Source organism: Ursus maritimus, unplaced genomic scaffold (assembly GCF_017311325.1).
Source record: "Ursus maritimus isolate PB19 unplaced genomic scaffold, ASM1731132v1 scaffold_3, whole genome shotgun sequence".
Lineage (NCBI taxonomy): Eukaryota > Metazoa > Chordata > Mammalia > Carnivora > Ursidae > Ursus > Ursus maritimus.
In genome coordinates this window covers 95786597-95814195 of record NW_024425563.1, presented here as the reverse complement: position 1 = coordinate 95814195, position 27599 = coordinate 95786597, and the positions used below count along the sequence as shown (strand labels likewise).

Sequence of the window (27599 nt, the reverse complement as noted above, 5' to 3'; positions counted from 1 at the left end):
CCTGTGGGCTATGTCCTATGGATCATGGACTGTGTCCAGTAGGCTGTATCCTGTGGGCTATGTTCTGTGAGTCATGTCCTGTGGGCTCTGTCCTATGGTTCATGGACTGTGTTCTGTGGGCTGTGTCCAGTGGGCCGTGTCCTGTGGGCTGTGTCCAGTGGGCCGTGTCCTGTGGACCGTGTCCTATGATTCATGTCCCGTGGGCCCTGTCCTATGGTTCATGGACTGTGTTCTGTGGGCTGTGTCCTGTGAGTTGTGGATAGTGTCCTGTGGGTCGTGTCCAGTTAGTCATGTCCAGCGAGCCGTGTCCTGTGGGCCGTGTCCAGTGTGTTGTGTTGTGTGTGGCTTGCCCACGTGCTCCCACGATCTAGGTCCTTGGACCCCCCACTCTGTCTCTGCACCATCTCCCTCCTCAGCAACGGGACCAGGTCCTGTGGGTGCCACTCCTCTGTCCTGTCTCTCGGTTGCCCAGGCCCCCTGCCCGGCCTCAGCAGCTGCCCGCACTCCTTCCCCTGCCCCCTGGCCTCCGTGGATGGCCTCGGTGGCGAGAAGAGAACCAGCTAATAAAGCAGACGGTTACTGAGGGCATACCTCGTGCCGGGGAGCGTGATCTCATCCGACGTTTCTGTCCCGGGTCATGTTCGGTGAGCATCCCCAGTGTGCAGGTGGGCACATGGAGGCTTCCAGAGGTCAAGTGTCCGTGGCCCACAGGCGTTCTGGAGCACAGCCCTGGCTTGCCGTGTGTGCTGGGGTCCGTGGTGCTAGTGACCCTCTGCCCAGCCCGACACGGCCACTGTCCTTGCACGTGGGAGACGTGTGCGCCCGTGCCTGACGGAACGATCCCCCTCCCCGCAGTCATTCCAGGCCCTGCACCTGGGGGCACTCGAGTCCTACCTGCACCTTCCACGGCCAGGTGTGCCCCTTCGGTTAGTCTTGCTGCTGCTGCCACTAACCCGCCTTAAGAACACACTCAATCCTATCATGCCTCCTCGGAAACCGTCTGCAGGGCTCCTCCTGTCCCAGGAAATGCTCTGACTGGCTTCAGGCTCTAGGAGCCCCGACCTGGACCCCGCCCCCCCCAGGCCCTGCACTTTGCAAGCCCATCCTCCCCAGGTGCTCCCAGCACCTCCTGGCCCAGCTCCACCCTGGAAGGCCCGCTCTTCTGCCGCTGGACGGCGCTCCTGTCCCGCAGCCCATCAGGGACACTGCTGTCACCACCATGCTGTTCTGGGGCGCTTCCAGGCCTGTCCTCCAGCCCAGCGGGGAGCTGTGCGGTTCATCGTGCTGGGGCGATCCCGAGTAGTGGGGTGGTTTTGATGGAGCACACGTGTCCAATGTTGGCCGGGGAAGATGCTCGCTGGATCATCCTGGGTGTGTGTGAGGATAGACGGGCCGCTGGAAGGCCCTGGTCCACCTGCCATGGTCAGGTGCCCGGGGCTGGCCATCCTGGGAACCCCTGTTGTGCCCTTCTCGCTGCGGGGAAGCCGTGGTCCTGGATTGTCTCCTCCAGGCAGCTCAGTGGGTACACCAGGCCCCCTTCCCAGGACCATGAGCCTTGCTCTCTGGGACGTCCGGGTGGGGTGGGGAGCCTCCCTCTTGGTCCACACTTGTCCGCGTCTGAGGATCTCGGGGGCACGGAGCTGGCTCTTCTGTGGGGCCATCCGTGGGGGGAGGCCTGGGCCTCGGGGAAGAGCTGGGACTGGCACTCCCAAGAGTGAGAAATGCAGTTTGTCTCCAGGTCTGCTGACCGGACGGGTGAAGGGATGGTTGACCCCATGCACTCTCTCGGGATGCCCTGCCGTCCTGCAGGAGCTGAGCCGCCTGAGTGAGATTCCGGCCCGTGGGCCCGAGGGCTCCCTGCACATTGGGGCTGGAAGGAGACCCCGCAGGCTCCCCAGGCCCTGGTGCGGGGACGGGATTGTGAGGGCCCAGTGGGACCCAGCACGCCCTCCCCATGTCCTCTTTATGAGGAGAGGTGTTCTCGTGATTAAGTGATCGATCAAAATAAAAGAACCCATGTGTGTGAGGCGTCATTATCAGTGAGCCCGCATGGGTCTCCCTCTGAATGTAAGGGACATGACTGGCCATTTGATAACGAAATCCAGCCAGTTGCCAGTGTAGACCGCGGTGGTGGGGGACAGCGCTCTGCTACAGGCCCTTCCTCTCCTGATTCCGAGTGACGTGTGACCCCTGTCCATCCAGCCTCAGACAGGCCGGGTCCCTGTCCCACCGTCTGACTTATGTCCAGCCCCGTCTCTTTTTGTTTTGGCCTCCGGGAGACTTGGAACCCGAGGGCCATGTGTGTTAGAAGTGAGCCCGCTCCTTCTCTGGTCCAGCGACGCACTTTGACCTTGTTTTTGTGTTTGCTTTGTGGTTTTGTGTGAATGTTAAGGGACAGAAAGAAGGAAGGTGTGGGGAAGGGAGGAGGGCAGGCGCCCGGCACTTGTCAGGCTCAGGATGCTGGCCAGCGACCTGCCAACCCAGGAAGCAGTCCGCGGTAGGTTGGTCTCGGGGCAGGGGGTCTTTGGACACGGGAGACCCCTTGCTGTGTTCCCATGTCGACACCCCCCTGGATGGTGGGTGTTGGTCCCTGAAGGCACGGCCCCGGCCCGGGGAGGCCTGTCCTGCTGGCCATGGGCCCTGCAGGGCCTTGCAAGGGCCGGCTGTGGGCCGGGCAGCCGGTGCCTTTGCCCTGCGTGCAGGCATGCGTGCTGCCGCTGTGGGCTGGGCGTGCCTCTGGCTCCGGGGCCGCTGCCCTTGAGACTTCCCCAGCCGCGGCGGGGCAGGCACCGTCCCACCTGCTCTCGCCCCCGCCGCCCCATTGGGCCAGGCGCACGGAGCGGGCGCAGGACTGCAAGCAGGGAAGGAGCGAGGGAGCTGCTTCTGGAAGGAAGGAGAAACCCTGGCCGGGCCCCTCGGCAGCACGGTAAGTTCCGCCCGGAGGGCTCTGTGGGGCCGCGGGCTGCCGCTTGCTCTTGGCACTGGGTCAGGCCCTGGCGCCCCCCCCTCTGTTTGCTCACGTCCTTGCTCTGCAGCGAAGGGGCAGTAGGAGTTCCATGTAGCGCCGTGTGGACGCTTCCCCTGCGGGCGGCTTCCTGGGCTGCCCCTGCTGGGGACCCCAGACCTGAGTGCGGGCTCGGTCCCCTGCCCCCCTGCCCTGGGGACCTCCTTCCTCCCTGCCACCGGCCTTCCGCGGCGTCCGTATGGTGCAGAGCAGCCTACGCACCCCAGAATTCTGAGTATTTGGTGACAACCACAGATAAAATCTCAGACGGAGCGAGACCTTGGCTTCTCAGAGAGGAGTGTGGGGACAGAGTGACGTTATTGTCATTTCCTAACTTGAGCCTGGTATGTCTTTCCTGGACGGGAGCTGCTGCTCGGGGTTGAGAGCGTTAAGAAAAGCTCAAGGTGGGTGCTCCTGATAATGACTGTTTCTAGCCTTCTCCTTCTGGAAGGGAGAAGTGTCTGCCTGTCTGTGTGTACGTCTGTTTGGCTGGCTGGCTTTGGGAAGGTCGCTTGCTGGAGTCTTGTTTCTCGGGTGGCATACTGGTGCCGTGGTCTTGCCGGGCACTGCGTGCCGTGTGGATTCCTAGGGGGGCTGCCTTTCAGGGGTCAGTCTCCCCCGCCCCCAGCCGCCTGGCACCCAAACGCAGCCACTGTGTGCGTGGCTCATGTTTATTTAGCGCTTGTGTTTTGGACAGCTGCTGTTCTTAGCCCTGTACGTGTGTTTCCTTAATGAATCCTGCCGACACCTCCACTTTCCAGAGGAGGAAACTGAGTCACAGAGGGTTGCGTCAGTCTCTCCAAGGTCAGGCGGCCTGGGGAGCTGCAGGGCTGGCTTTGGACCCAGGCCTCGGCATGGGAAGTGCTTGAGCCCTGCTTTGCGCCTGCCGGGCGGTGAGTGAGGGAAGTACCTCCAGGTGTGGTGGCTGAACGTGGCTGGCGTTGCCTTTGAAAAGGGTTTTCCATTTACTTTTTTCCGTTTGCCCATGCGGCACGCTTCCGTGGGTGCCTCCTTCCCGAGGGCACAGCCGGCCTGCTCCCTGCCCGGCCACTGGCCCGGGAGCCCTGCTTCCTTGTAAATCTGGCTTCAGTTACGCAATCGTCCCTTTTGTTCCTTTTTACGGAACTGCGCCCGCTGTGGGTTTCAGGGCCCCGTCAGCACGGCGGGGTGCAGCACCCAGGCCCCGCGGCTCCAGGGCCCTGGCGACCTCCCCATGTTTCACACCTTGCAAAGGGGCTTTCTTTGCTCTTCCCCCAAGAGCCAGAGAGGGTGAGGGGAGGCGGGAAGCAGGGGTGCATGCAGCCTTCCCTCTCCAGCCCAGGGGTCCCGGGGCTGCCCTCCTCTCCATGTGAGCAGGAGCAAGGGGTGAGCTCCCTGGTGGGCTCAGCGGTCTACCTGGCCAAGAACACCCTGCCCCAGGTCCCTGTCTTCGGGGACAGGGATGCTCTCGTGGGGCTGAGCGGGACATTCCAGGGGAGAGCACTAGCGGGAAGGCTGTTAGTGTGGCCCCCCCCGTCCGTGAGCAGAACGCACATCGGACAGCTTTGGGGAGCCGTGCTGTTCGTGAGCCTTCCTCGGTCTCCGAGGTCTGTGCTTGTCCACAGGGCTCTGCAGGGGACAGTCTCTTTCCCCCAGTGTCGTCGATTCCATGTCATGACCTTGCCAAGGACGTAACTTACTACTTTTCATCCTGCTACTCTTTTAGGTGATAAGTCTGTCCAGGCCACTCTGGTACATTGCCTTTTGTTATCCCAAGACTAAAGCTAACCAGGTACTTATTACCAAAATGCAAAAGCAGGATCCCTGTGCCTCTAACACGGCCAGATCATCTGTCAGACATGTTGGGGTTGGCGGTTGGCTTCTTCCCTCCTTCCTCCTGCAGACTGCGTGCTCCGCCTGCTGCTAGGGACAGGATGTGGCCCCAGAGGCTGAGCAGAACATGGGAGCCAGCACCCCTGTGGGTCTTCATGTCAGGGGGTGCAGAGCATGGCCGAGAATGCACATAGCCAGTCACTTCTGTGCGTCTGAGATCTGGACCCTCACAGGACTATAAACAGGACTGGGGATCAGGGGCTGCTTTGCTGAGGAGGTGACGTGTGAGCCGAGAAGTCTAGGATTAATTGGAGCTAAGCACGTGAGGCTTGCTTCAGTGGGTGGGCAGTGTTCCAGACCTGCAGGGCATGTGCAAAGGTCCTGGGGCAGGAGGGGTGGAGTGTGCTGGGGGAACTGGAAGGAGGGCCGTGGGGCAGGGGTGGAGCGAGGGAGGTGTCCTCCCACTCACAGCAGTGGGATGTAGGGGCACGGCACCAGCATTAGCTGGATTGGTGCCCATGCCAGCCCATCACGTGGGGGTGGGCCCCTGCCTGCTGACATGGGGACACTGCCCATGGGGTGAGTCTCGTTAGGGAGGTCTGCTCCATCCTCCCGGTTTGCCAGAGAATGCTCTGGCCCCATGGCGCCCCTGCAGAGGGCTTCCTGTGCCTAGTAGCGCATATCACGGATGAGGAGCCTGAGGCCCCTACCCAAGGTCACACAGCCAGAGCCTTCAGAGTCCTCACACAGACACTTAGAGACAGGCCTTCCTCTGCAGGACTGGCCGTCCCTGCGTGGCTCTGCGGTCACAGATTCCCAGAAGGGTGTGGCGTGGTCCTCCCTGCCGTGTGATGGGGGCACGCTGTCCGTGTCCTCCCTCTGCCTTCCCGCCCTGCCAGAGCTCAGTGCCCTCCCCGCCCCTGCCTCCCAAGCCCGGTCCTTCTGTAAGCCTGCCTGCTGGTCCTTCGTGCTCTGCCTGCCGCGAGGCGTGGGCACACACATTTCTCCAGCATCCCTCTTCCTGGAGGCCCATGGGAGCGAGTCACCTGTGGCTCCTGTGCTCCGACATGATGCTGGGAGATCCACAGTCTTTTGGCCTGGACAGCGGTTCCTGTAGGTGGGAATCCGGTACCCCGACCCTGGTGCCTTGTGGGTAGTTTCCTGAAATGCAGGCCTGTGGGACTTGTTGCATCTTTAGTAAGGTCTCCAGAGCATTCATCCTGTGCCTACACGGCCTGACATTGGGCGTCCCTGAGCTGCAGACCCAGCGGTGCCCATGGGGAGGGGGAAGGGGTGACGGGCTCACTGCCATCCTGCTGAACAGGTCCAGACAAGATCAGCGATCAGTCCCACGGCTGACAGGGCTCTGGGTCCTAGTTGGAACCCCAGCCTTCCCTCCATGGGCCTGTCCTCTAAGAAAGGGGCCAGGTTATGAGCTGCAATGCCATGGTCTCCCAGAGATGTTTAGGCAGTGTCCCCAGGTATTCTAGAGCTATCCACTGGGTGTGAGAATGATGCCCTGAGGATGGGGTACTGCAGCGTGGGCTTCTGTAGGATGGGGTGCTGGGTGGGGTTCTGTAGGAGGACGGGCACTGCAAGATCCCTGTATGACGAGCAGGTGTTTCCTGCCAGCCCTGTGTGGTTCCTCCCGCCAGGTGAGGTAGGGACTGGGGTTCCTGTTCTGGGGAGACAAGGGGTGTGGCTGAAGCTGGGGCAGGTGAAGGACCTGCCCGTGATCACAGGGTGCAAAGTGGCAGAGCCCGCATCGTCCAAGGAGCCTCGTCTCTTGACAAAGCCCGGACCAGCTCCTCCCAAGAAAAGACATCCAGCCCTGTGTTCTGCCCCAGGGCTGACAGACTTGGAAGCGATCACCAGGCTCAGTGGGCCTCTCTTAATGAAAGACAGTTGTGTCTGCACGCAGATCTCATGGTGGTCCCTGTCCCCCCCAAAAGACGGGTGCAGGCTGATGTCCCACGGCTGCAAAATTGCTGTTGTCATGCTCATTTCTTATATAAAAGTAACACCATTAGCCTAAGAAATGAGGATCAGTATTTGCAAAAGTGTGTTGAGCAAGACAACCCCTCTGGGCTGGTGGAATGAGTCCTTACCTGGTGGAATGCCTGCTTTGCTGCTTGCTGGTGCGTCCTGGACTCCAGGGCCTGGCCCCCGATGGCCGGGGAGGCCAATGACTTCACCGGGGTCCCAGCGGAGCCTTTTCAGAGACACAGCAGCGGGGCAGCGCGGGCTTTGCGGTTTACCTGTTGCAGGTGTAACCTTTGCCATGGATTCCACTGGTGCCCCCCTCCTTCCCCTCGGGTTTCGTAGTGCCTTTAGAAGTTGCAGGCTGTGATAAGCGTGTGCCAAAGCGGCCGGGGTTGAAGGAGGCTGGGCCGAACCGAGGCAGGTGGGGACCAGACGGAAGGGCAGGAAACACCTGTTATCTCTCCCAACGTGGCGTCGGTCTGTAAAGAGCGGCATGTCCTTGGAAGGCTTCCAAGGGAGGTGGGCGGGCAGCTCTCTTCTTGCAAAAGCACCACGAGAAAAACGTGCAGCCCTGGAGGCCTGGGGTCTTCAGGCACGGAGGATTTCTTAAACTTCCCACACGAGGTTAGGGTGTAGGATTCTGGTGAGCAAGGGACCTTTGTCGGGAGACTTTCAGTACATTGGTTTCTCGGTCATTCCTAAGCCGCCAGCTGTGCTGTGGTGTATAAATGGGGGCCTGGTTTTTGAACCCCGAGAGCGGGTAGATTCTTTGCTTTTGAGTGACGGTGCACGGACAGGGTAGTCCTGTGTCCCCCTCTGACCAGTGCGTGTGGGGACGTCGTGCCCCATCCAGTCGGCGTGGGCGTGCCTCTCGTCTGCTGCATAGCAGACCTTCCCGGGCAGCTGCGGGCCACTATCCCAGTGTATGACAGCGTCCCCAGTCCCATCATTGGCCCATCATCAGCTTGGCTCCAAATACAGCCCCTGGATGAGGTTTTCCCCCCATTGGGGGATGGGGGTGCACCTCGAGTCTCAGAGCCTGGCTGCTCCATTGGACCAGCTCTCCAGGAGACGCTCTCCCAACCTCCGTGATGTTGGTCTGGCCTGGGGACAGGCTCGGCAGCACGGGCCGTGGGACACCAGGGCCGGGGGATTGGAAGAGTCCCGAGTTTGGTGTGAGAAATAGCTGCCACACTTAACTGTGTGACTCTGGACATGACACTGTCTCCCCAAACGCCTGTTTCCCGGGCTGTGGAGCAAGGACAGCCCCGTCTGCTTTCTTGGGGTTCCCGCTGGGAGCCACGTGTCCCCCCAGGTGTGGCTGTGCTTGCTGACCTCAGTCAGCCCTCTCAGGACACTGTGCTGGTGGAATGGTGAGCCAGGGTCCAGGGCTGGCTTTGTCTCTGTCCCCGGGAGCCCTCCTGTCACTCTTCCCCTGTGCACAGCTGTTCTGGTCACACCCGACCCCTTGCTGTCCCTAAGGTGCAGAATAATGGCACTTCAGGGTTCAGGCACCGGCTGTGCTCTGCCCAAGACACATTCCCTTCAGGTGACCCCCTTACTGCAGGGACCCTCCGCCCCTCCACGCTTAACTGCAGCTGTCACCCGAGGGGTGGTGGGGGGCCTCGCCGCCGGTGGGGGGGGGTGTGGGCGGTGAGCGGTGGTTCAGTCTACCTTTCACGCACATGTCTGCGTGTCTATCATCTGTCTGCCATGCATCCATGCCAAGGGATGCAGGCGGGGATTTCTGGGGGGCCGGCTGGGACCCCTCTGGGAAGTGGGCCTCAAGGCTGTTTTGGGGAGAGTGGGCCCAGCCTCCTTGACCTCCTGGAGGTTGCTGTTCTGTGCCGGTCGGGGTCCAGGCACCAAGGGAGCGGGCTCAGTTGGCCCCCAGACTCGTCTGTAAGAGGGGACATGTAGGAGAGGCACGCGTCCTCCAGGGACAGGCAGCGGATGAGCTCCCCGGGCGTCCTGTGTGGGGGGGACGGCACCCTCCAGGTCCTGTCTCTGCCCGGGGGCCCGGTCACAGCCTCTGGTTCGCCGTTGACTTAGGCACAGTGTTGATGTGACTTCTGGGGAGTGGCCGTCTCTGTTCCCAAAGGAGCCTCGGGATTCTTTCTCTGTTCTTCCCTTTCACTCTGGAGCAAGGATGAGCTGGGTGCCCAGTGGGGCACTGGGGAAGTGGGGTGTCTGAGCCTGTGAAGGGTTCCCCAGGCCCAGGATCGGCGGGGAGCAGGAGGGAGAGCTGGGGGATCTGGCGTCTTGCTCTGCATGTCGCTCCCCTTCTGGGGGGCTGTGCCCTGGCTGGTCCACGGAGTGGGGCCAGGACATGCGGCAGGCCCCGGAGAGGAGCCGCCGCGTCGTGGGAAGGGCTCTCCACGCCTCTGCCATCTTGGGCAAAGGCTTGCACACCTCTTGAGCCTTGGTTTCCCCGATTCTGGGATGGGGGAGGTGATTCCTACTCATGCAGTTGCCGGGCGTGTCCCCTGAAATCACATGTATGCAGCCTTCGGTACCGCGTTAACATGCACACACGGAAGGGCCGTGGAATTTGTAAAGTCACACAAGCTGATGCTTTTCCCTGTTGGACAGACTTCTTAATCTGCAGACACAGTCACTAGTTGTTTTTTTCCAAGGAAATACTAGCAGTGAAGTTAATGGTAACCGTGACCTTGGTTGAGTGCCGCCTGTATACAGGGACAGGCATGTGCCTGTGCTGAGGGCCTACTTACCTGGTGCTTCAGGCGGGTCCGACCTCTGTACACCCCGCCCTGCTGGGGCTTCAGGGAGTGTGTGGCTGAGGCTCCGCAGTCCCTGGGCCGAGATGCCCTGACATTCCGGAGACCCTCCCCGGCCTTAAGATAAGCCCATGGTCACCGCGTTTGACTTCCCACCTATGATTAACTAGGACGGGCGGTGTCCTTCCTTCTCAGTGGGCTGCGGGCTGGGGGTGGGGGACCGAGAATGACCCGTGCTTTGTCATTTGCAGGCTCCGGGGGGTTCTGCACCGTCTGCTGCTCTCTGCCGTGCCAGACCGCCCAGGTGAGTGGCCAGCCCCGTACGTAGCTTGTCCTCGTGTCCCTGCCTGGGGTCGGACCTGATGGGGAAGCCTGAGCTTGGTGTTACTTTATTCTGTAGTCATCTTAAGTTTTTTTTTTTTTTTTAAGATTTTATTTATTTATTCGACAGAGATAGAGACAGCCAGCGAGAGAGGGAACACAAGCAGGGGGAGTGGGAGAGGAAGAAGCAGGCTCATAGCGGAGGAGCCTGATGTGGGGCTCGATCCCATAACGCCGGGATCACACCCTGAGCTGAGGGCAGACGCTTAACCGCTGTGCCACCCAGGCGCCCCATCTTAAGTTTTTTTTGACTTCAGGAATAAATGTTCAAAGGTGATACATATTAAGTTTTTATTTATTTATTTTTCTTTTTCTGGAGGTGGCCTCCCAGCATTAAAGCCCAGATTGTGGGAAAGCGATCCTTTCCATGCACAGCTGTGGCTTCATTGTGCAAGTGAACGTTGGGGGCGTTCCAGAGTTGAGCCCAGCAGGTGCATTGAGCTCTGCCTGCCTGCGTCCCGGCAGGTGCTTGCTGGGACGGCCACAGCCAGCGCTCTTGGCGGGGTGGTCCCTCAGGAGTTGCGGTTGGCGGAGAACGTGCATTATTACTTTTGAGATCAGTGTTTAAAAAACCTGATTTAATTTTTTAAAGGAATCAAAACTCTTTTGCCTCCCTCTGTAGTGCATCAGGCAGAGAAAACAAAATCTTGGTGATTGTTTGCGTCCTGATTTGAATAAATCAGCTTTAAAAATGAAGTTTATGATCTGGGCTCTGATGATGTTCTTCTTGTAGGTATGATAACAGCATTGTAGCTATTCCTAAAAAGTGTCTATCTTTCAGAAAGAAATACTAACGTATTTGTAAATGACGTGCTTGTAGACCCGGCTGTCCCTCCTCTCCGGGGGAGGCGCCCTGTATATGCAGCTGCTGACATCCCTTCCCAGGGGGTCCCCTCCATGGCCTCCGCACCTGCCCCAGGATATGACACGAGGACCTGAGGAGCCCCTACAGGGGCCTCCCAGCGGTGGCCTCTGTTCCCTCCATCCCCTGACTTATGCTCCCCCCCTCCACCTGGTGCTGACGAGACCCCCGGGAGCAAGGACCAGGCTCCTCCCTCCAGGTCCCTCTCGAGGGGCTCCCTCTGCAGCAGAGCGGTGCGCGTCTCTCCCCGTGTATGCGCTGGAGTGGCTGGTGGTGCCTCACACTGGACCGGTCGGGGCGTTTAGACTTGTGTGCTCCTAGGACGGGAGACCACGTGGAAGAGGGGACAGGGGTCCCGCGCGAGCAGCACGTGCAGGCGCCTCCGTGTCCGCTGCTCCGGGGACCCTCCCCGCTCCTGACCAGCCCCCTCCCCTAGGCCTGCAGTGCTGAGCCCCACCATGGCAGACGGACGCGAGCTGGACCTCACCTACATCACGGAGCGCGTCATCGCCGTGTCCTTCCCCGCCGGTTGCTCCGAGGAGTCCTACCTGCACAACCTGCAGGAGGTGACGCGGATGCTGAGGTCCAAACACGGGGACAACTACCTGGTGAGCGGGGGGAGGGCACTGAGCAGGAGGGTGGGTGGGGACGGTGGGCGGACACCCAGTGTGAGGACAGGGGCGGGGGGGGGGGAACACCGAGAACAGGGATGGTGGGGGCCACCGAGCGCGGGGACAGTGGGGGGATGCCGAGCGTGGGGACAGTGGGATGGCGAGCCTGGGGACAGTGGAGGACACGGAGTGTGGGGACAGTCAGGGGACACCGAGCATGGGGACAGTGAGGGGACACAGAGCACTGTAACTGGGAAGACACTGAGTTGGCTGAAATGTGAAGAAGTCACTGAGTGTCTTGGAGTGGTTGCTGAGCCTGTGGGGGGACGTGGTCCCCTGCCTCTGTGCGTGTGGTCCTCTGGGCACCCAGTTTCATGGAGGTGCTCTGGGACTCCCTCCCACTGGGCCTTCTGTCCACCATGCCACCTGCTGTGTCTGTGGCCGCTGCCCCCTGGTGTGGCTGGCATTCAGTGTCAGGACAGACCTGCCGGCCCCAGCGGGGGTCCACATCCCTAGTGTCAAAGCCCAGCCTTTCCCTCCTGCTGGCCTGAGCCACGAGGACAGAAGGTGGGCCCCGGAAGCTGCTGTGCCCTGGAGATGCATGTGACATGGTCGGAGGGAGCCCCATTCGGGAGAAGTGCGGGCTAGATTCCTGTGCATCCCCCAGCTCCCTGGTGTGCTCCTGTGGTGGCGGCCCCCATGCAGCGGCCCCGTGCGGTCCCGGTGGGACCAAGCGCTGAATTATAGTCCCTGTGCCTTGCCTGCACCTGTCCCTGCACGGCCTCCTTATCTGTTGAAGCCGCTGATCTTTGCCCGGCCCAACAAGGCTGTGGTTGCCACCCTCTCGGATGACTACATGGCTGTCTGCGAGAGTGGCCCAGAAGCAGAGTAGAGCCGAGGGGACCCCGTCTCCCTCCCAGCAGCCTGTGCTGGCCTGGGTGGTCAGCGCGGCCTGGGCGGTCAGCGTCATCCTGAGCGGTGCTCTCCCGGCCCCTGAGCACCTGCCGATTTCCTGGACGCCAGTCCTTGGCATGACCTGATGGCAGGCAGGGAAAGCGTGTCCCAGCCCAGAACCCAGACGTCTGCCCTGGGGGCCCGGTGTCTTCAGGATGGCTTCCCATCTGTCCGAGGCCATCTGCTCTGAAGGAACGGTTTCCTCCTGACACCTGGCCCAGGGGTCAGCACGCTTCTGGTCCCTGCACCTCATCTCCCTCTGCTCTCTGTTCACTGTACCCAGAGACCCAGGAGGGCCCTGGCCCCAGACAGCAGGGGCCTGGGGTCTGGGGCAGTTTTTCCCTTCAGCAGTGGCTGTCAGGCCAGAGCCAACCCGACCCTCGCCAGCGGTGAGAGGGCAGGGGTCCCTGCCTTGTTTTGGGACAAGGACCCTTAGGACTCTTTCGAAAAGTCTGAAGAAAGACCCATGTGCGTGTCTTGTAGAGATCTGAGAACCCTGGGGTGGGCTCACCTCTTCCCCATCTACACCCCGATGATGGATGAACGTGGAGCCGGCACAGCTCCCCAACCCACAGACCGTTGACCAAGGCCACCCAGTGTGACCAGTCTCATCAGGCTGGAGGGTATGGGGCTCAGAGGAAAGTGGGCAGAGGGCCTGGTCCTTAAATGGGACTATAGCGTGGCGTCCTCTCCTCACGGTGTGGTGGGGCCCCTGCTGGCTCTGGCCCTCGCTGTCCCGACCGTCCCCCCCAGCAAGCCCGGCTTCCCTGGGGCCAGCCGGTCCCGCGCAATTCCGTCTGCCATCCTTACGTGTTTGTTCTATTTGTCTGTGTTTCATTCCGTAACGATAACATTTCTATATACATTTCAGTCTTTGAGAGTCTTTGGTCCCTCGAAGGCAGATGGCATGTGAAGTGTGAGTACATTTCCTCTTTGACCTCCAAGGACATGGACTTGTCTGATGGCTTTTTCTTTCCCCTTCACAGGTGTTAAACCTTTCCGAAAAGAGATATGACCTTACGAAGCTTAACCCAAAGGTATGACCTTAGCCCTGTTTGTTCTGAGTTTTGTCAGATGTCCCGAGGCATATCTGCTCGTGCAAAAACAGTTCAAGTCTCTGTGGGATGTGATGTCGTAAGGGGTATCAGGAACTGTTCTTATCTGTGGGTTGTTTTTTTTTTTTTTTTGGTAAGATTTTTTTATTTTATTTTATTTTATTTTATTTTTTTTTTTAAAGATTTTATTTATTTATTTGACAGAAAGAGACAGGCAGCGAGAGAGGGAACACAAGCAGGGGGAGTGGGAGAGGAAGAAGCAGGCTCCCAGCAGAGGAGCCTGATGTGGGGCTCGATCCCAGAACGCCGGGATCACGCCCTGAGCCGAAGGCAGACGCTTAACGACTGAGCCACCCAGGCGCCCCAGAATTTTTATTTTTAAGCAATCTCTGCACCCATCATGGGACTCGAACTCACCACCCTGAGATCAAGAGTCGCACGCTCTACTGACTGAGCCAGCCGGGAGCCCCAGTGGGTCATTTATAAATTAATTTCTTTAGTAATAATTATAGATTTACGGGATGTTGCCAAAAAGTGCAGAGAGATCCCACATAGCCCCGGACCCAGTCTTCTCCCGTTAACACCGCACATTAACTAGTAGTGAAGTGTTAATGCCGGATCCGATGTTGGCGGGATCCACTGAACATTTCCACCGCCAGGATCTCCCGCCTGCTGCCTGTCACATGCTCCCCTCCTCGCATTCATCTTATTTCAGTAGTAGAGATTTAGGGGAAATTTTTAAGCTGTGTATCCGCGTGAGTTAGGGTATATAGTATATGCGTTCCGCATGTCAGAATATTCTGCAGCTGTTGGAATAAGAAGAGGGTGAATTGGTGAATTGCCTATTTTCATGCTAGTTAACAAAAGCAGGATCTAGAGGTCCTGGATAATAGCATCTCAGCTCTGCTGAACATACATAGTAAAAAATCTAAGGGATTCATCAGTGTTACAGGTGATAGCGCTACGTGGTGGGAGGGGTATGTGATACTTTCCAGCTTCCTGGCATTTTTCGAAATTTTCCCATCATTTTGCACTATTTCTATTTTATAGAAGAGAGCTCTGCTTCCCTGCCTTTTAGAAAAAGAAAGGTAGAAGAGAACGTATCTTGCATCGCTGGGCAGACTTTAGCACGGGGGGCGGTGGAGGGTGTCACGTTGCTCAGGGTGGCTGTTTCCCGCGCCCGGACGCGCCGTGTTGCACGTCACGTGGTGAGGACCGTCTCTATTCCTGCTCCGAATTGTAACCCGGGCTCAAGGCGCTTCGTCCCTCGTGGGCATGCTCCTGTCCAGAGAGGAGCGTGTTTTCTTCAAGCACGTGGGACCGGCCGCTTCTGAGACGTCATCTGCACAGTGCATGGGGAGCGGCTCCCTGCATTTTCCCAAACTGTGATTTCAGTCTGCACAGAGGGATTTTAGCAGCAGCTCCGGCCAGGAACTCCCATTTCATATCTGGCTGGGCCTGGGCCCTCCCCACAAACCGTGCCCTATTAACGGCTCCAAAAGCCCTTTCTAGAATTGCTGCCCCAGCTGCAGGAGAGCAGATAAGACGGGAATGCACGTCTCCCAGGGGCAACTTAATCCTCCCTGTGTTCCTTCCCAGGGAAGGCGCCTGGCCACAAGTCCCAGCAGGCTTTAGGAAAGGAACTCACGGCAGCGTTCCTTACCTGGCACGTGAAGGGTTTGGGTAGAGAGAGAGCCTGTCTCTCGTTGCAGATCCTGGACGTGGGCTGGCCGGAGCTGCACGCGCCGCCCCTGGACCAGGTGTGCACCATCTGCAAGGCGCAGGAGTCCTGGCTGAACAGCGACCCCCAGCACGTGGTGGTCATCCACTGCAGGGTGAGTGCTGCCTCGTGCCCAGGGCTTGGGGGAGCTGGGGTCCCATGGGGACCGCCTTTCACGCCCATGTCCAGATCCGCCGGCGTTTGTGGTCATGTCACATACCTGTCCTTAAAAAGGAAAAGAGTCCTCCCCTTCCAGGAGTTTGGCTCTAGAATTTGCAGGCCTTGGGCCACTGAACGCATAGCTGGACGTTTTGAAATGAATGAAAGGCATTGATGATAGTGAACCGTTTTATCTTTATGCATTTTGATTTTTTTCGGAAAGCCCTCTTGAGAAGGAGCAGCCGCGGACGTGTGGTGCTGTCTGAGTCCTGCTATCGCTGATTCCCCGAGCCTGGGGGACGGATGCTGTTTGCTGCTAACGCGTGGTCCTTGCCCAGCCAGCCGCGCAAGGGGGACGGGATCTGGCCGCCCCCTGGCAGGGTGGCCAGCGCTGGCTGTGGGGACGGCGTGCCGCCGTCCTGGCCGCACCTGGCCTCCGTCCTCCTAGGAGCTTTCCTCTTACTCCTCTGGCTTCTCATTGTCTTCCTGCACTTCCCGGTCCTCGGGTCAGATGGTGGAGAGCAGGGAAAACCCATTGCCTTGTGGAGTCGAGCTATGTTGGGCTGTTCGAGCCACTGTCCTGTAGGGGTTCTGAGACCCGCTCATGTGAGGTCTATAGGATGGTGGCAGGCCTCGGTCGCGGTGTGCAGCGGGCCCCCGGCTCCAAGCAAAGCCTGGCAGGTGCACATGTACGTGCATAGTGTTTCTTTCTCTGCTTTTCTTGCTTCTTCTCACACCTGGCTTGATTACCTTCTCCAGCAAACAGCCAGGCCCCCGCATTCGTTTTCTTACGAAATTACATTCACTGGAGCCTTTCAGGGTTGCGTTATATCAAGGACCTTCTCTCCGAATTTGTGTTTTGGTGCAAACTTCAGAAGAAGATAGGCCTTTTTTTTTTTTTAAACCAATTCCTGTCAAAACAAACTGCCTGCCATCAGGCTTGGCCTGGTGATTGTGGCCCAGTGAGGATGCTTCTCCTGGAGCTCAGTGCGCAAGGCTTTCTGAGCAGTGTTCCCTAGCGGGGGCCGAAGCACCCCACCTACCTGGCTCAGGTGAGAAACGCAGGTCCCGCTCACCCCAACCTGCTGCCAGCCGGACCCCCAGAAGATTCTGGCTACTGGACAGACCTCGGGAAGCTCCCCTTAACCACTCGTTCCGTTTTGGTCATTGACTTCACTTTTTAATGAAGTTGATCATAGTGTTATTTATGGTATCTGGGTCACAGGTGACAGTGCAGAGAGATCGCCAAAACACATGCTGGTCCTACCGAACGCTTGGACAAGTCTTTTTTTTTTTTAAGATTTTATTTGTTTATTTGAGAGAGTGAGAGGGGGGTGCAAGCACAGGGAGGGGCAGAGGGAGAAGCAGACTCCCCACTGAGCAGGGAGCCCGAAGCAGGACTCGATCCCAGGACCCTGAGATCATGACCTGAGCCGAAGGCAGACGCTTCACCCACTGAGCCACCCAGGCGCCCCCTGGACAAGTCTCGTTAGCAGAATTTACCGGGAGAGCATTGGGAGTTCTTGAAAACTATTTGCCCCTTCTTGCTCTGTTCTGGGGACGTGCAAGCCATTTCCAGGACGTTCTAGAAAACGTGCCATGAGAGAGAAGCTCTCGCTTGACGTGAACTTCCAGATGTCGACATTCATCTAGGTCGTGGCGGGGGTGAGCTCAGGATCGCTTGCCCAAACCTGTGAGCTCTGCACAGTGTGCGCTTCCTTCCATGCATGCCAGGAACGGGAGTGGAGCTGGGCCCCTGGCCGGGGGAGGCAGCCCCAGCTGCAGCACGGGGACGGCCCTGTCCTCCTGTCCGCTGTGCATGGTGGGTTTGTGCGGCTTTGCACCAGTCCCCTCACCAACACCCGCCCGCTGGCGCCTGGCTGAGCGGACATAGCCTGCGGCCCTTCTGGAAGGTGTCATCCCATGCTGTGTGGTTTTGAGTCGCCAGGGAAGGACACCCCGTCGGCAAGTGGTGCAGTCTGTGGTTCTGTCGTCCTGCCCAAGTTCAGCCTCTCAGGAGTCCTTGCAAACACAGGGACTGGCCGAGTGTGGCAGCCGCGTGTGCCCCACGTGTGTCCGAGGTGACGGAGAAGCCGTTTGCTCATAGCGGATGTGTGCGGGGCACACCAGCAGCCGCGCGATGAGGGACCGGCTGTGTGTCGGTGCCCGACGTGCACAGGACGGAGAGGCTCGCGCTTTGGGTGACAGTCACACGCCATTGCGGGCCCCTCGGACTTGTGGAGTGGATTTGCTGGGCTGTTTTTTTCCAGGACAGACATGGGGACGCACACGTCGGTGGCCCTGCCATTTTGGCTTCGTGTGCTCCTCTGTCTTGGTTGCCTAACTTTTCGTGAAAAACCCAGACAGCAAATATTTTGGGCTCTGGGGGCTGCAGGGTCTTGTGACTGCTCGCGTCTGCCGTGGCCGTGGACCTGGCCCCCGATGCGCCTGCACAGACAGGCGTGGCCACGTTCCTGTCACACTTTATTTATGGGCCGTGACCGCTGCGCTTTCGATGCTTGCCGTGTGTCACGGAAGGGTGTTCTTTTTGTTCTTCAGTTGTTCAAAAACGTGACAACTCTTGGCTCGCAGGTTGCAGGACTCGGGGTGGCAGAAGTGGCTTGTGGACTGTGGTTTGCTGACCGTTGATCTGGGTCATGGCAGTATGGTCCAGAAGGTGGCAGTCCACAGCTCTGGGTGCGGGCGGCCTGTCATGGCTGTGGTGCTTTCACACACCCTCTCCTGTGGGTCCTGTTGGCCTGTGGTTCTGGCTGGCTTCCCGTCTGGGCTGTCCCTGTCTGGTCACGGGCTGAGCCCTGCGTTTCGGAATCGTGGTCCCCGTGGAACTGGGCGGAGCTGGGTCAGCGGTGGCAGCGGTGTGATGCCCTCTGGGCTCTCTGGGCTGCATGCACAGCTCTCAGAGCCCTCTGCCTGTGAGGTGAACATTCAGGTCTCTGTCCCCTGTAGTGACGTCACACTAAGTGCTTCCCCCCCAGCATGTTCTCGTGGCCCCGGTGGGACCTGGTGAGCTGACTGGACGCCTCTGTGCAGATCTGCCCTCGGGGTGCCTGTGGATGCCTCCGGTGGCACCTGCTCCTGCCGTGGGGTCCCAGTGTGCCCTCTGCCTGCTGGGCTGGGTGCAGCCGTGCCCCGGAACTGGGACCAGAGGAAGCTGACGATGGCTTCCCCAACCACGGAAGCTCTTTTGTCATCCCGAGCAGAGTGAACGAGCTTTCCGCGAGGAACTGAGTCCCTGTTTTGTCTCCTGCAGGGCGGAAAGGGACGCATCGGTGTGGTCATATCCTCCTACATGCACTTCACCAATGTCTCAGCCAGGTATGCGGGGCGTCCGCACTGCCGGGGGCGTCGGAAGGTCTGGAACGGGGTGGGAGGCTCAGCCGGGAAACCAGCCCAGCTGAGAGTATGCAGCTCTGTCTGCCTCATACTGACATCCTCTGTGGAGGCGTCGGAGGCCAAGTGAGCGCACCGTGCTTCTCTAACAGAAACCGTAGGGGTGGACGGGACCAGTACTGAAAGCAAAACCCACGCAGTCTCCCTGGGCGCCTCGTACCCTGTAAAGACGAGTGGCCACAGCCGCCGTGTTTTGCGTGCCCTGGGCCTCCGAGAAATACTTTGCAAATTTGTCTTTTCTCCCTTAATCCTCCCGAGAAACCCAGGGGGTAGTTGTCACCGCTCACACTTTATAGATGACAAAACCGAGGGTCAGGCTTGCTCATGGCCTCATGGCCTGTGAGCGGGAAGTCCGGTCCTGTCTGGTCCCCAGGGCGTGGAAAAGCCACCAGGGGACCTGCCCGCAGGAGGCTAGGATGGTGAGCACAGCAAGGCTGGGGGGAGCCTGCTGGCGCTGGGGCATCACACGGTGCCCCCCGAGGCGCGGTGCCCCCGAGACGCACGGTGCCCCAAGCACACATCTCGCTCATGCTGAAATCCAGTCCAGAAATATCATTCTTGGTGGGTTTGCATTTACCCTGTCGTTTCAATGGCCGCTTTGTGAGGCATGGGCCGCTCCATTCTGAGGACATACATGCCCCGTTCATACTAGCCGATAAATCCTGCCCTTTCCAGCAGCAGGGAGTGAAATCTGACTTTCCAAGTGTTTTCTCTGGACACAAGCCGTGGAGCTGGTGCCTGCCAGGGAGGAAACCGAAGCCCCCGTGAAACCCAGATCCCTTCTCGGTGATAATCAGCGTTTATGTGTGTGCCAGATCCTGAGGTCGCTGCTCACACACACCGAGTCCCCCAGCTGAGCCCAGACGTGCAGAGAGAGGCCGCACCTCACCTGCCGACCCTGCTCAGCATTGCCCGCCCTCACGTTTCTGCCATAGCAGCGTGGCCCGGCCCTGTTTTTCTCAATCACCACTGTTTCCTGAATGTGCGTCCCGGCCGCGTGGAGGTGGCGGCCCAGCCCCGTGCGTGCAGGCGGTGTTAGGTCGTTAGGCACGGGTGGATGGTCCCCGTCGAGGTAGCTTCTCGTGATTCTCTGCTCTGAGCCCGCCGTGACGACCAGCCTCTCACACATGTATGTGTCCTTGCTCACTTCTCAGCTTCCCCTCGTAGATGACATTCCCAGAAGCCGTCACGGGAGCACGCATTTCTAAGACCTCTGTCATTAACCGTGCTCCAGATCACATTGGAAACTAGAATCAGCAAGTGGGAGGAACATTCTTGGGTCGGTACCCTGGAGACGGCGTTCAGGGAGACCGTCAGCGGGAATACTGCTAATGCTGACGAGTAACGTTAGTCCTGAACACACACACACACACACACACACACACACACACGGGCCGGAAATGCATTGTCAGCATTTGGTAAGACCCGTGAGCTCCGGGAAGAGGAACGCTTACAAGTGAGGGGGGAGCATATGTAAGCACACTTTTCAGCTTAAAAACATACGCCCCCGATACAGTGAATGCGCAGTGCTGCAGGACCCTTCCGTCTGGGACAGCCCCCCTCCCCAGCGCAGCCCAGCACAAATGCACACGGTGAATCCCCATGTTCTGCAGGGGCACGTGCGTGCACGCTATAAGCGCAAGGCCCCACTTAGATCAGATTTTCAGGGAAGCTTTGGGCTCAGACAAGACTCCGTTGCTACGACCTCTTGCACCCGTGTCCCATGACGTGTCTGAAGTCAGATCAGGCAGACCCGTGAATGGCCAGCTACGGGGTGTCCTGAGGATCCTGGGGAGCACACTCTGCTCGTGGGCGTCGGGTTGTTGGGGAGCAGGGTTGTCGATGGCAGAAGCTTGAGGACCACGATGGGTAGCCATGAGGGCTTGGAAACTGGCTGCCCGCCCCCCTGTCCCCCGGCCGCCGCCGTCTGACACCCTCAGCCCTGCTGAGAGTCGTGTGTCCCTGCGGGTCCCGAGCTGGCCCCTGGGGGCTTGCTGGCTGTCACTAACCATGGTGCTCCAGGTGCGCCCCAAACCCTCACAATCCTGACACTCGCGCAGAGCCCTCTGCGACTGCCCTGCTGTCGTGGGGCCAGTACGGTGACCGGACAGTTCAGGATGGCAGCCCTGTGCCTGCCTGTGGGGAGGAGCTGGTGGGTGCCTCTCCTGGGAGCCATGCCACCTAGAGAGAGGGTGCCGCTGTGTTGGCCGGCGTTCCAGACCTGCAGGCCATAGCACCTGTCCCCGTCACCCCGCCACCTGCAGCGCCCATGGTTAATGCTGCATTTCTCTCTCTCTCTGTCCTTCCCCAGTGCTGACCAGGCTCTCGACAGGTTTGCGATGAAGAAGTTCTACGATGATAAGGTTTCAGCTTTAATGCAGCCTTCCCAGAAACGGTATGTACGTGTCCCCGAGCCAGAGCGAACAGGCAAGTGAGGTTTTACGTTTCAGAAAGTGGGGACAGAAAGGACATCTCCCCTGAGCAGTGAAGCACAGGTGGGGAGTGCTGGTGGGTGCCCCGCGACAGAGAAGAGCCCCCATGCGTGTAGGTGGCTGGGGAGTCCCCGGCTCTGGCTGGCTCTGAGAGGAGGACCCAGGAGCCCCCCTCACCTGCTCCACGTGGGGTCCTCCATGCCCAGGGCAAGTACGCATTCACGCCGTGAGTTGGGACCGGGCTCTGTCTGCCTGACCGGGGTCGGTGAACCATGTCCGTAATGGGCTGGCGAGTGGACTGTCTGGGCCTCGCAGGCCACGTGGTCTCTGTCACTGTGGTCCTAACATGAGAGTGACGTGGCCTCGTGGGCAGGTCTGTGGTTGGCCGACTCCTGCACCAGGCTGTTTGTGTCACGTTGGCCTCCCTGGCCCACCCACGGCCCCCTCGCTGGAGCTCACCTCGGCCCCCAGGAGAGGCTCGGTCTGTGCTGCGAAGGGCCCTGGGGGAGCAGACTTCCTCCTGTCATGTGCCCCCGGGTGAGTCCACGCCACCCTCCGGGCCCAGCTGAGGAAGGCCCTAGCCGCCCTCCTCCCAGACCCAGCTCTTTGCACGTAGTGACATGGGGCCAAGCACGTGGTCACCGCACTTTATTTTAAAGCGAACAGCGGGGAATGGGCCAAGAACTGCCAAGACAGGTGCCAAGATGCTTTTCCATCTTGTGCGCCGAATGCTTACCTCTGCCCCGCCCTCGGGTGCCGGTGGGTGCGGCTGGCAGATGTGGGGAGATGGAGGGTTCCGCATCCAGGAACTGGTCACCCGCGTGTTTTGGTCAGGAGCTGGGCCTCGATATTTCCATCTGGGAAAGGGATTTCCAGGCCGTCATAGGCACCTCCTCCTTTTGTCCCGGGAGTTCTCAGTGTCCAGGCCTGTTTGTGGTTGGACCCGGCTGCACGGACCACGTGGGATCGCGAGTCTGAACCCGCTCTGAGCAGCAGACCCCGCAGGGAATGCCGGTCGCCTGCAGGAAAACCAGCCTTCCTTGCGTTATAGTCCCACGGCCCTTGTTCTGTTGGACCCGTTAAGTGTCATTTCTACGTTGAGCAGCTTTCAAAACGGTGACATGCAGAGGTGTCCCGTGTGGGATGTGACCTAAACAAGGAGTGACCCACCCCAGGGGCTTTGCACGCTGCAAGGAAGAGTGCCTCCCTTTCCTCCTCCTTCCCCTTCTTCTTCTTCATCTTCTCCTCCCCCTTCTCCTCCCCCTCCTCCCATTCCCCTCCTCCCTCTCCCACTCCCCCCCTCCTCCTGTTCCCCTCCCCCTCCTCCTCTCCCCCCTTCTCCCCCTCCTCCCCTCCCTTTGCCCATCCAGTGACCCCAGCCTCTGGCATCCACCACTGTGTTCTCTGTATCTGTGAGCTCTTGAGCTTCTGTTTTTTAGATGCCGCACGCAAGCGTCTTTTTCTGAATTTTTTCTGAATTTGCTATGCGTCGTACCTTCAGGGTCCCTTCACGTTGCTGCAGACGGCAGGATTTCATCCGTTCTTATAGCTGCTTCCTGTTCTGTGGTTTATATACGCCACACCTTCATCCATCTGTCCACGGGTGGGTGCTTAGGTCGCCTCCGTAGCTGGGCCACTGTCGGTATTGCTGGAGTGAACACGGGGTGCACACTGTCTTTTCAACTGAGTGTTTTTGTCAGGTAAATAACCCAGGAGTGGGGTTACTAGACCATATGGTATGTCTATGTTTAGCTTTTTGAGGACCCTCCATAGTGTTGTCCACAGTGGCCACACCAGTTGGCACTCCCACCAACAGGGCACGAGGGGTCCAAATTCTCCACATCCTTGCCAACACCTGTTGTTTCCTACGTTAATTTTAGCCACCCTGACAGGTGTGAGGTGATATCTCCTTGTGGTTTGGGTTTGCATTTGCCTGATGATGGAGCCTCTTTTCACGTGTCTGCTGGCCGTCCGGATGTCTTTTTTTTTTTTAAATGTCTATTCACATCTTCTGCCCATTTTTTAAATGAAGGTTTACTTATTTATTTTAGGAGGGACAGAGGGAGAGGGAGAGAGAGAATCTCAAGCAGATTCCCTGCTGAGTGTGGAGCCCAATGCAGGGCTTGATCCCGCGACCCTGAGATCATGACCTGAAATCAAGAGTCGGACCCTTAACCCACCGAGCCACCCAGGCTCCCCAGTTCCATACAAATGTTAAGGTTTTCTTTCTGTTTTTGTGGAAAATGCCATTGAAATTTTGATAGGGATTACCTTGAATTTGTAGATTGAATTTAACAGTCCTAATTCTTCCCATCCACGAGGGTGGAACATTTTTCCATTTATTTGTGTCTTCTTCAGTTTTTTCCATCAATGTCTTATAGTTTTCAGTGTACAGGTTTTTCACCTCCTTGGTTAAATTTATTATTAGGTATTTCACTCTTTTTGATGCTATTGTAAATGGGTTGTTTCTTTCTTTTTTTGGGTAGTGCATTATTATATAGAAATGCAACAGATTCATGCATATTAATTTTGTATCCTGTGACTTTACTAATTTCATTGATTCCAACACTTTTTGAGGGAAGTCCCTAGGGTTGTCCGTGTGTAATATACTGTCATTTGCAAACTGTGACCGTTTGAAATCTTTCTTTCTGATTTGAGTGCCTTTCATTTCTTTTTCTTGTCTGATTGCTGTGGCTCGGACTTCATCACTGTGCTGAATAAAAGGAGCAAGAGTGGGCATCCTTGCCTTGTTCCTGATCTTAGAGGAAAAGCTCCAGCTTTTCACCATCGAGTATGAAGTCAGCTGTGGGCTTGTCATGCACACATGTCTTTATTATGTGGAGGGGTGTTCCTTCTATACCCACTTTGTCGTGACTTTTTATCCTAAATGGATGTCGTATTTGGTCCAGTATTTTTTCTGTGTCCATTGAGGCCATCATATGATTTTTATTCTTCCTGTCCACTCAAAACGCTCAGCACCCACCAGGGAAGAATGTTTGCCTTGTTTTTTTCTTTCTTGCTCTAATGACTAGCATAGGTTTGTAATAGCAGCGCAAGAGTGTGGAACACGGAAGAGCATTTTCTCACCTTAGCAAGCCCGCGGCGTTCACCCGCCCTTCCTGCCCCTGTGCACTGGAAGCTATAGCATTGACACTATGTAACAGCGGTGTGGGTTCCGTTCTGCCTTCCCTGGCGAATCTCCCTACACCTGCAATGGGAGATGCTCACGAACCATTATCGAGTAGGTAGATGACTGAGTCGGTGAGGCCAGAGGAGCCCAGGATGGCCGCATCTGTGGGATAGGCGCTGTAATGGGAATCCTCCCTGGGGTCCTGGCTGCCCCAAAGGGGGAGCTCTGCAGCCTCTGTCAGGACTGAGCTCAGGAAACCCATTTCATATGGGTCTCCTGGCGAGAGTGAATTAATTAGGTTGCTGGGGGTTTGTGGCCGGGGAGGCTTGGGGCCTCAGCAGCAAGCCTCCTCCAGCCCTTCATTTATTTAATACTGGGCTGACGAGCTGACCTTCCTAGGGGTGCAGGGCAGAGGGGGTGGGGTCATTCCTATGTCTCACTCTGCCTGGTGAAGGGTCTGGGCCTGCAGAAACTAGGCTTCCTGGCTGTGTCTAATAGCCGGACATTTCCCAGCGTAGCCTTATTTGGCCTTAGACATGAGGCTTTGTGTGTCAAAGAGCATGTGCACGGGAGACAGGACAGATGCAGGGGAGCAGGCGCCCATCCTCTCCCCTCGGGGAGCGTGCCCGCTGCGGCCCATGGGTTTCTCATGCTTGGAGCCTGGGTGGCCCTCCCGCAGGGCCTCCTGCTGCAGTCAGGCAGCGGAGCGCTGGGGAGCACTAGGTAACCAGCAAGCTTGGGTCCCACGGACAGGACAAGGCTGAGGGGGCCAGGCCGCATCTCCCTGCCACCCGTGCGGCCCCCGCGAGCACCGCGGAGGTGAAGAGAGGAAGCCTTAGGGAAGGATGTTCTCTCACAGTGGCTCCTTCTGCTGAGCCCAGGACGTGGTCATGCGAGCTTTGATACACGCACGTGTTCAGGGAGATCTGAGCCGTGTCAAGTGCAGATCACGTGTTTAGGGAGAGTTGAGGAAACTCCAGCTATAAATCTCTCCTTTCATCACTGGCGTAAGGAACGCGTTGCACACCTGCAGTTTCCCAGCTGCTTTGGCGCAGGAGTGATGCGCGGGCTCGGCAGTCAGTACCCCCGCCCCGGACACGCACGGTTCCTGAACCTTCTTGCTAGTTTAGATGAAGCGTGGAAAACGTCATTGCCGGGGGTTCCTTTCCTCCAGAGGAAGAGGAGAGGGTGGGAGGCAGAGGAGCTGTTTGGAACAGGGCGCCTACGCTGTGCGTGGGGAGGGGGGAGCTGTCAGGGTTCCACCCCCTTCGCCGCCGCAGGTGAACCCCGCGTTCCCAGTGCGCTGGATGAACTGATCGTGCCAAACTTTCATTTTCTTTTGTTCCTCTGTCTTTACCTGGGAACTGATTTTCTTTTCTTGGCGCTGACGGGCACTTCCCGGTGGCCACGAACACACATGGCCCTGTTACTTGTCCTCTGTGTCCCACCTCTGCTAGCTTGGCCGGGGACTCTGGCCACAGCTGCCACGTGGGCTTGCAGCGGACATGCGTGTTCTAATAAGGCGTTTGTGCACGTGCTGACTGCTTTTGTGAGCAGCGGGATGAGGCTGCCCCAGTGGAAAATCCCTAAACATTCAGCGTGTGTTTTACTGGGAGAGGTCTTCTTACCCCTCCCTGACACGCACACTGGAGCGGAATCGGGGCATAGAGAGGAGAGACATGGGATTTGTTCATCCAGTGTCCCTAGCACGCGGCGATGCGCCCCTGGGGCCAGCGGTGGGTGCGGACTGAGCAGCACGCAGGCGCGTGGGAGGGGGCGGCTGGGGGTGGCTCGGCTCTGTGTTTGGGATTTGCTGATTGTCAGCTAGCTAGCTGCCTGTAGACTCTGGAGACTGTTAGGGGTGGGAGGCGTGCTGCCTCTGGCTGCCGCGCCGACCCTGCTGGGGTCAGGGACCTGGGCTGGGGGTGAGCAGGCCCCTGGCTGGGCACGCAGAGCCATGGGGCCCGTGCTGAGCTCGGGCTCATCTGTGTAAAGCGTTAGCTGTGGACATATGATCGGCACAGCTGGAGGGAGGGGACAGGGGTGCAATCTCCACTTTGTCCACGCACTTAACAAAAATAAATACGAGTGACCTTTGTCACGTGTCCTTCTCTTAGGAGTGGTGCATTTGGGAGGGGAATGGGGTTAGTTGTTCTTGAATGACCTTTCTGGTCACAGGCATGCTGATTATAAGCCTCAAGGTGACCTTTACATCACAAAACCCACGTCTGCTTGGCGATAGGTGCCCGGCCATTAGTGGCACAAAGCCCGCCCAGGGTCTCCTCGTGGAGGGGAGGGGAGGGCAGAGTGACCCTGCTGCCTTCAGAAGGGCAAGGTGCTTACAGAGCCTTCCTTCTCTTTCCCATCTCCCTCCACGGGTGGGGGTGCCCGTGGCCTGACCCCGTGTGGCTGCCTGTGGTGTGGGTGTAGAGCCATCGACATCTGGCCATGTTCAGTGGGGGGCATCCAGGGATCCCCGCAGGGTCGTGTGCCCGGGCTGTGCTCTCTAGGGTCAGACTTGGAGGTCGACACCCGCTTGGCTGTGGGCAATGGGGCTGGGTCTCCTCCCAGCACCTGGAAAGCAGGTTCTGGCCTCTGTGCATGGGCGGCCTGCGTGGGGTCAGAGCCGTGGGGGCGCCCGTGGGAGCCCTGAGCCATCATCCTTTGCAGGTACGTGCAGTTTCTCAGCGGGCTCTTGTCGGGGACGGTGAAAATGAACGCCTCGCCACTGTTCCTGCACTTTGTCATCCTGCACGGGACTCCCAACTTTGACGCGGGTGGAGGTGAGTGTCCACGCGCAGTGGCGTCTCGAGACGTGCTGGCCCGTCCCGGACCCTGCGCTTTCCAGGCCTGCCTTCCCTCTCCCTTCCCCCTCTAGGCGTCCTGGTCCCTGTGTGCTGGGGCCCAGGGAGGGCCAGCAGGACCTCTCCCCAGGAGCCCCACTGTCCGTTCCTCTGTGGTCCGACTCCAGGGCCGCTTCCCCAAAGTGCAGACGCAGCACGGGGCCTCCTTGCCTCAGGACACCTCTCGGTGTTTGTCAAACTCCTGTCTGTCCTCCGGTCCTGCGTCTCATGGACAACGCTCTCTTTCAGTGTGCCGGCCTTTTCTGAAGCTCTACCAAGCCATGCAGCCCGTGTACACGTCCGGGATCTAGTAAGTGTGCTGTGCTCATGGGACATGCACCTCCCCGGGCCGCCTGTCCCACCGGGAAGGGGTGGGGGCGTCACGCGGGGACCTCCCTGAGTTACCTCTCCTGCGGGAAGGGGTGGGGGCGTCGTGCGGGGACCTCCCTGAGCTGCCTCTCCTGTGGGAAGGGGTGGGAGTGTCGAGCTGGGAGTGCCCAGCGG

The 27599-nt window shown here is 58.6% G+C and overlaps 1 protein-coding gene across 1 annotated transcript in view; it reads left to right on the top strand.

The window, feature by feature from the left end:
* The first annotated feature begins 2756 nt into the window (after positions 1-2756).
* Positions 2757-27599, top strand: part of TNS3 (tensin 3) — a 121225-nt gene continuing 96382 nt past the window's right edge. The window contains exons 1-9 of the mRNA XM_040644493.1: positions 2757-2926; positions 9789-9841; positions 11217-11388; positions 13332-13382; positions 15113-15235; positions 18551-18615; positions 21002-21085; positions 26923-27035; positions 27345-27405. Coding sequence (XP_040500427.1) covers positions 11239-11388; positions 13332-13382; positions 15113-15235; positions 18551-18615; positions 21002-21085; positions 26923-27035; positions 27345-27405 — 647 coding nt within the window. The 5' untranslated portion in view covers positions 2757-2926; positions 9789-9841; positions 11217-11238. The remainder of the gene's footprint in view (positions 2927-9788; positions 9842-11216; positions 11389-13331; positions 13383-15112; positions 15236-18550; positions 18616-21001; positions 21086-26922; positions 27036-27344; positions 27406-27599) is intronic.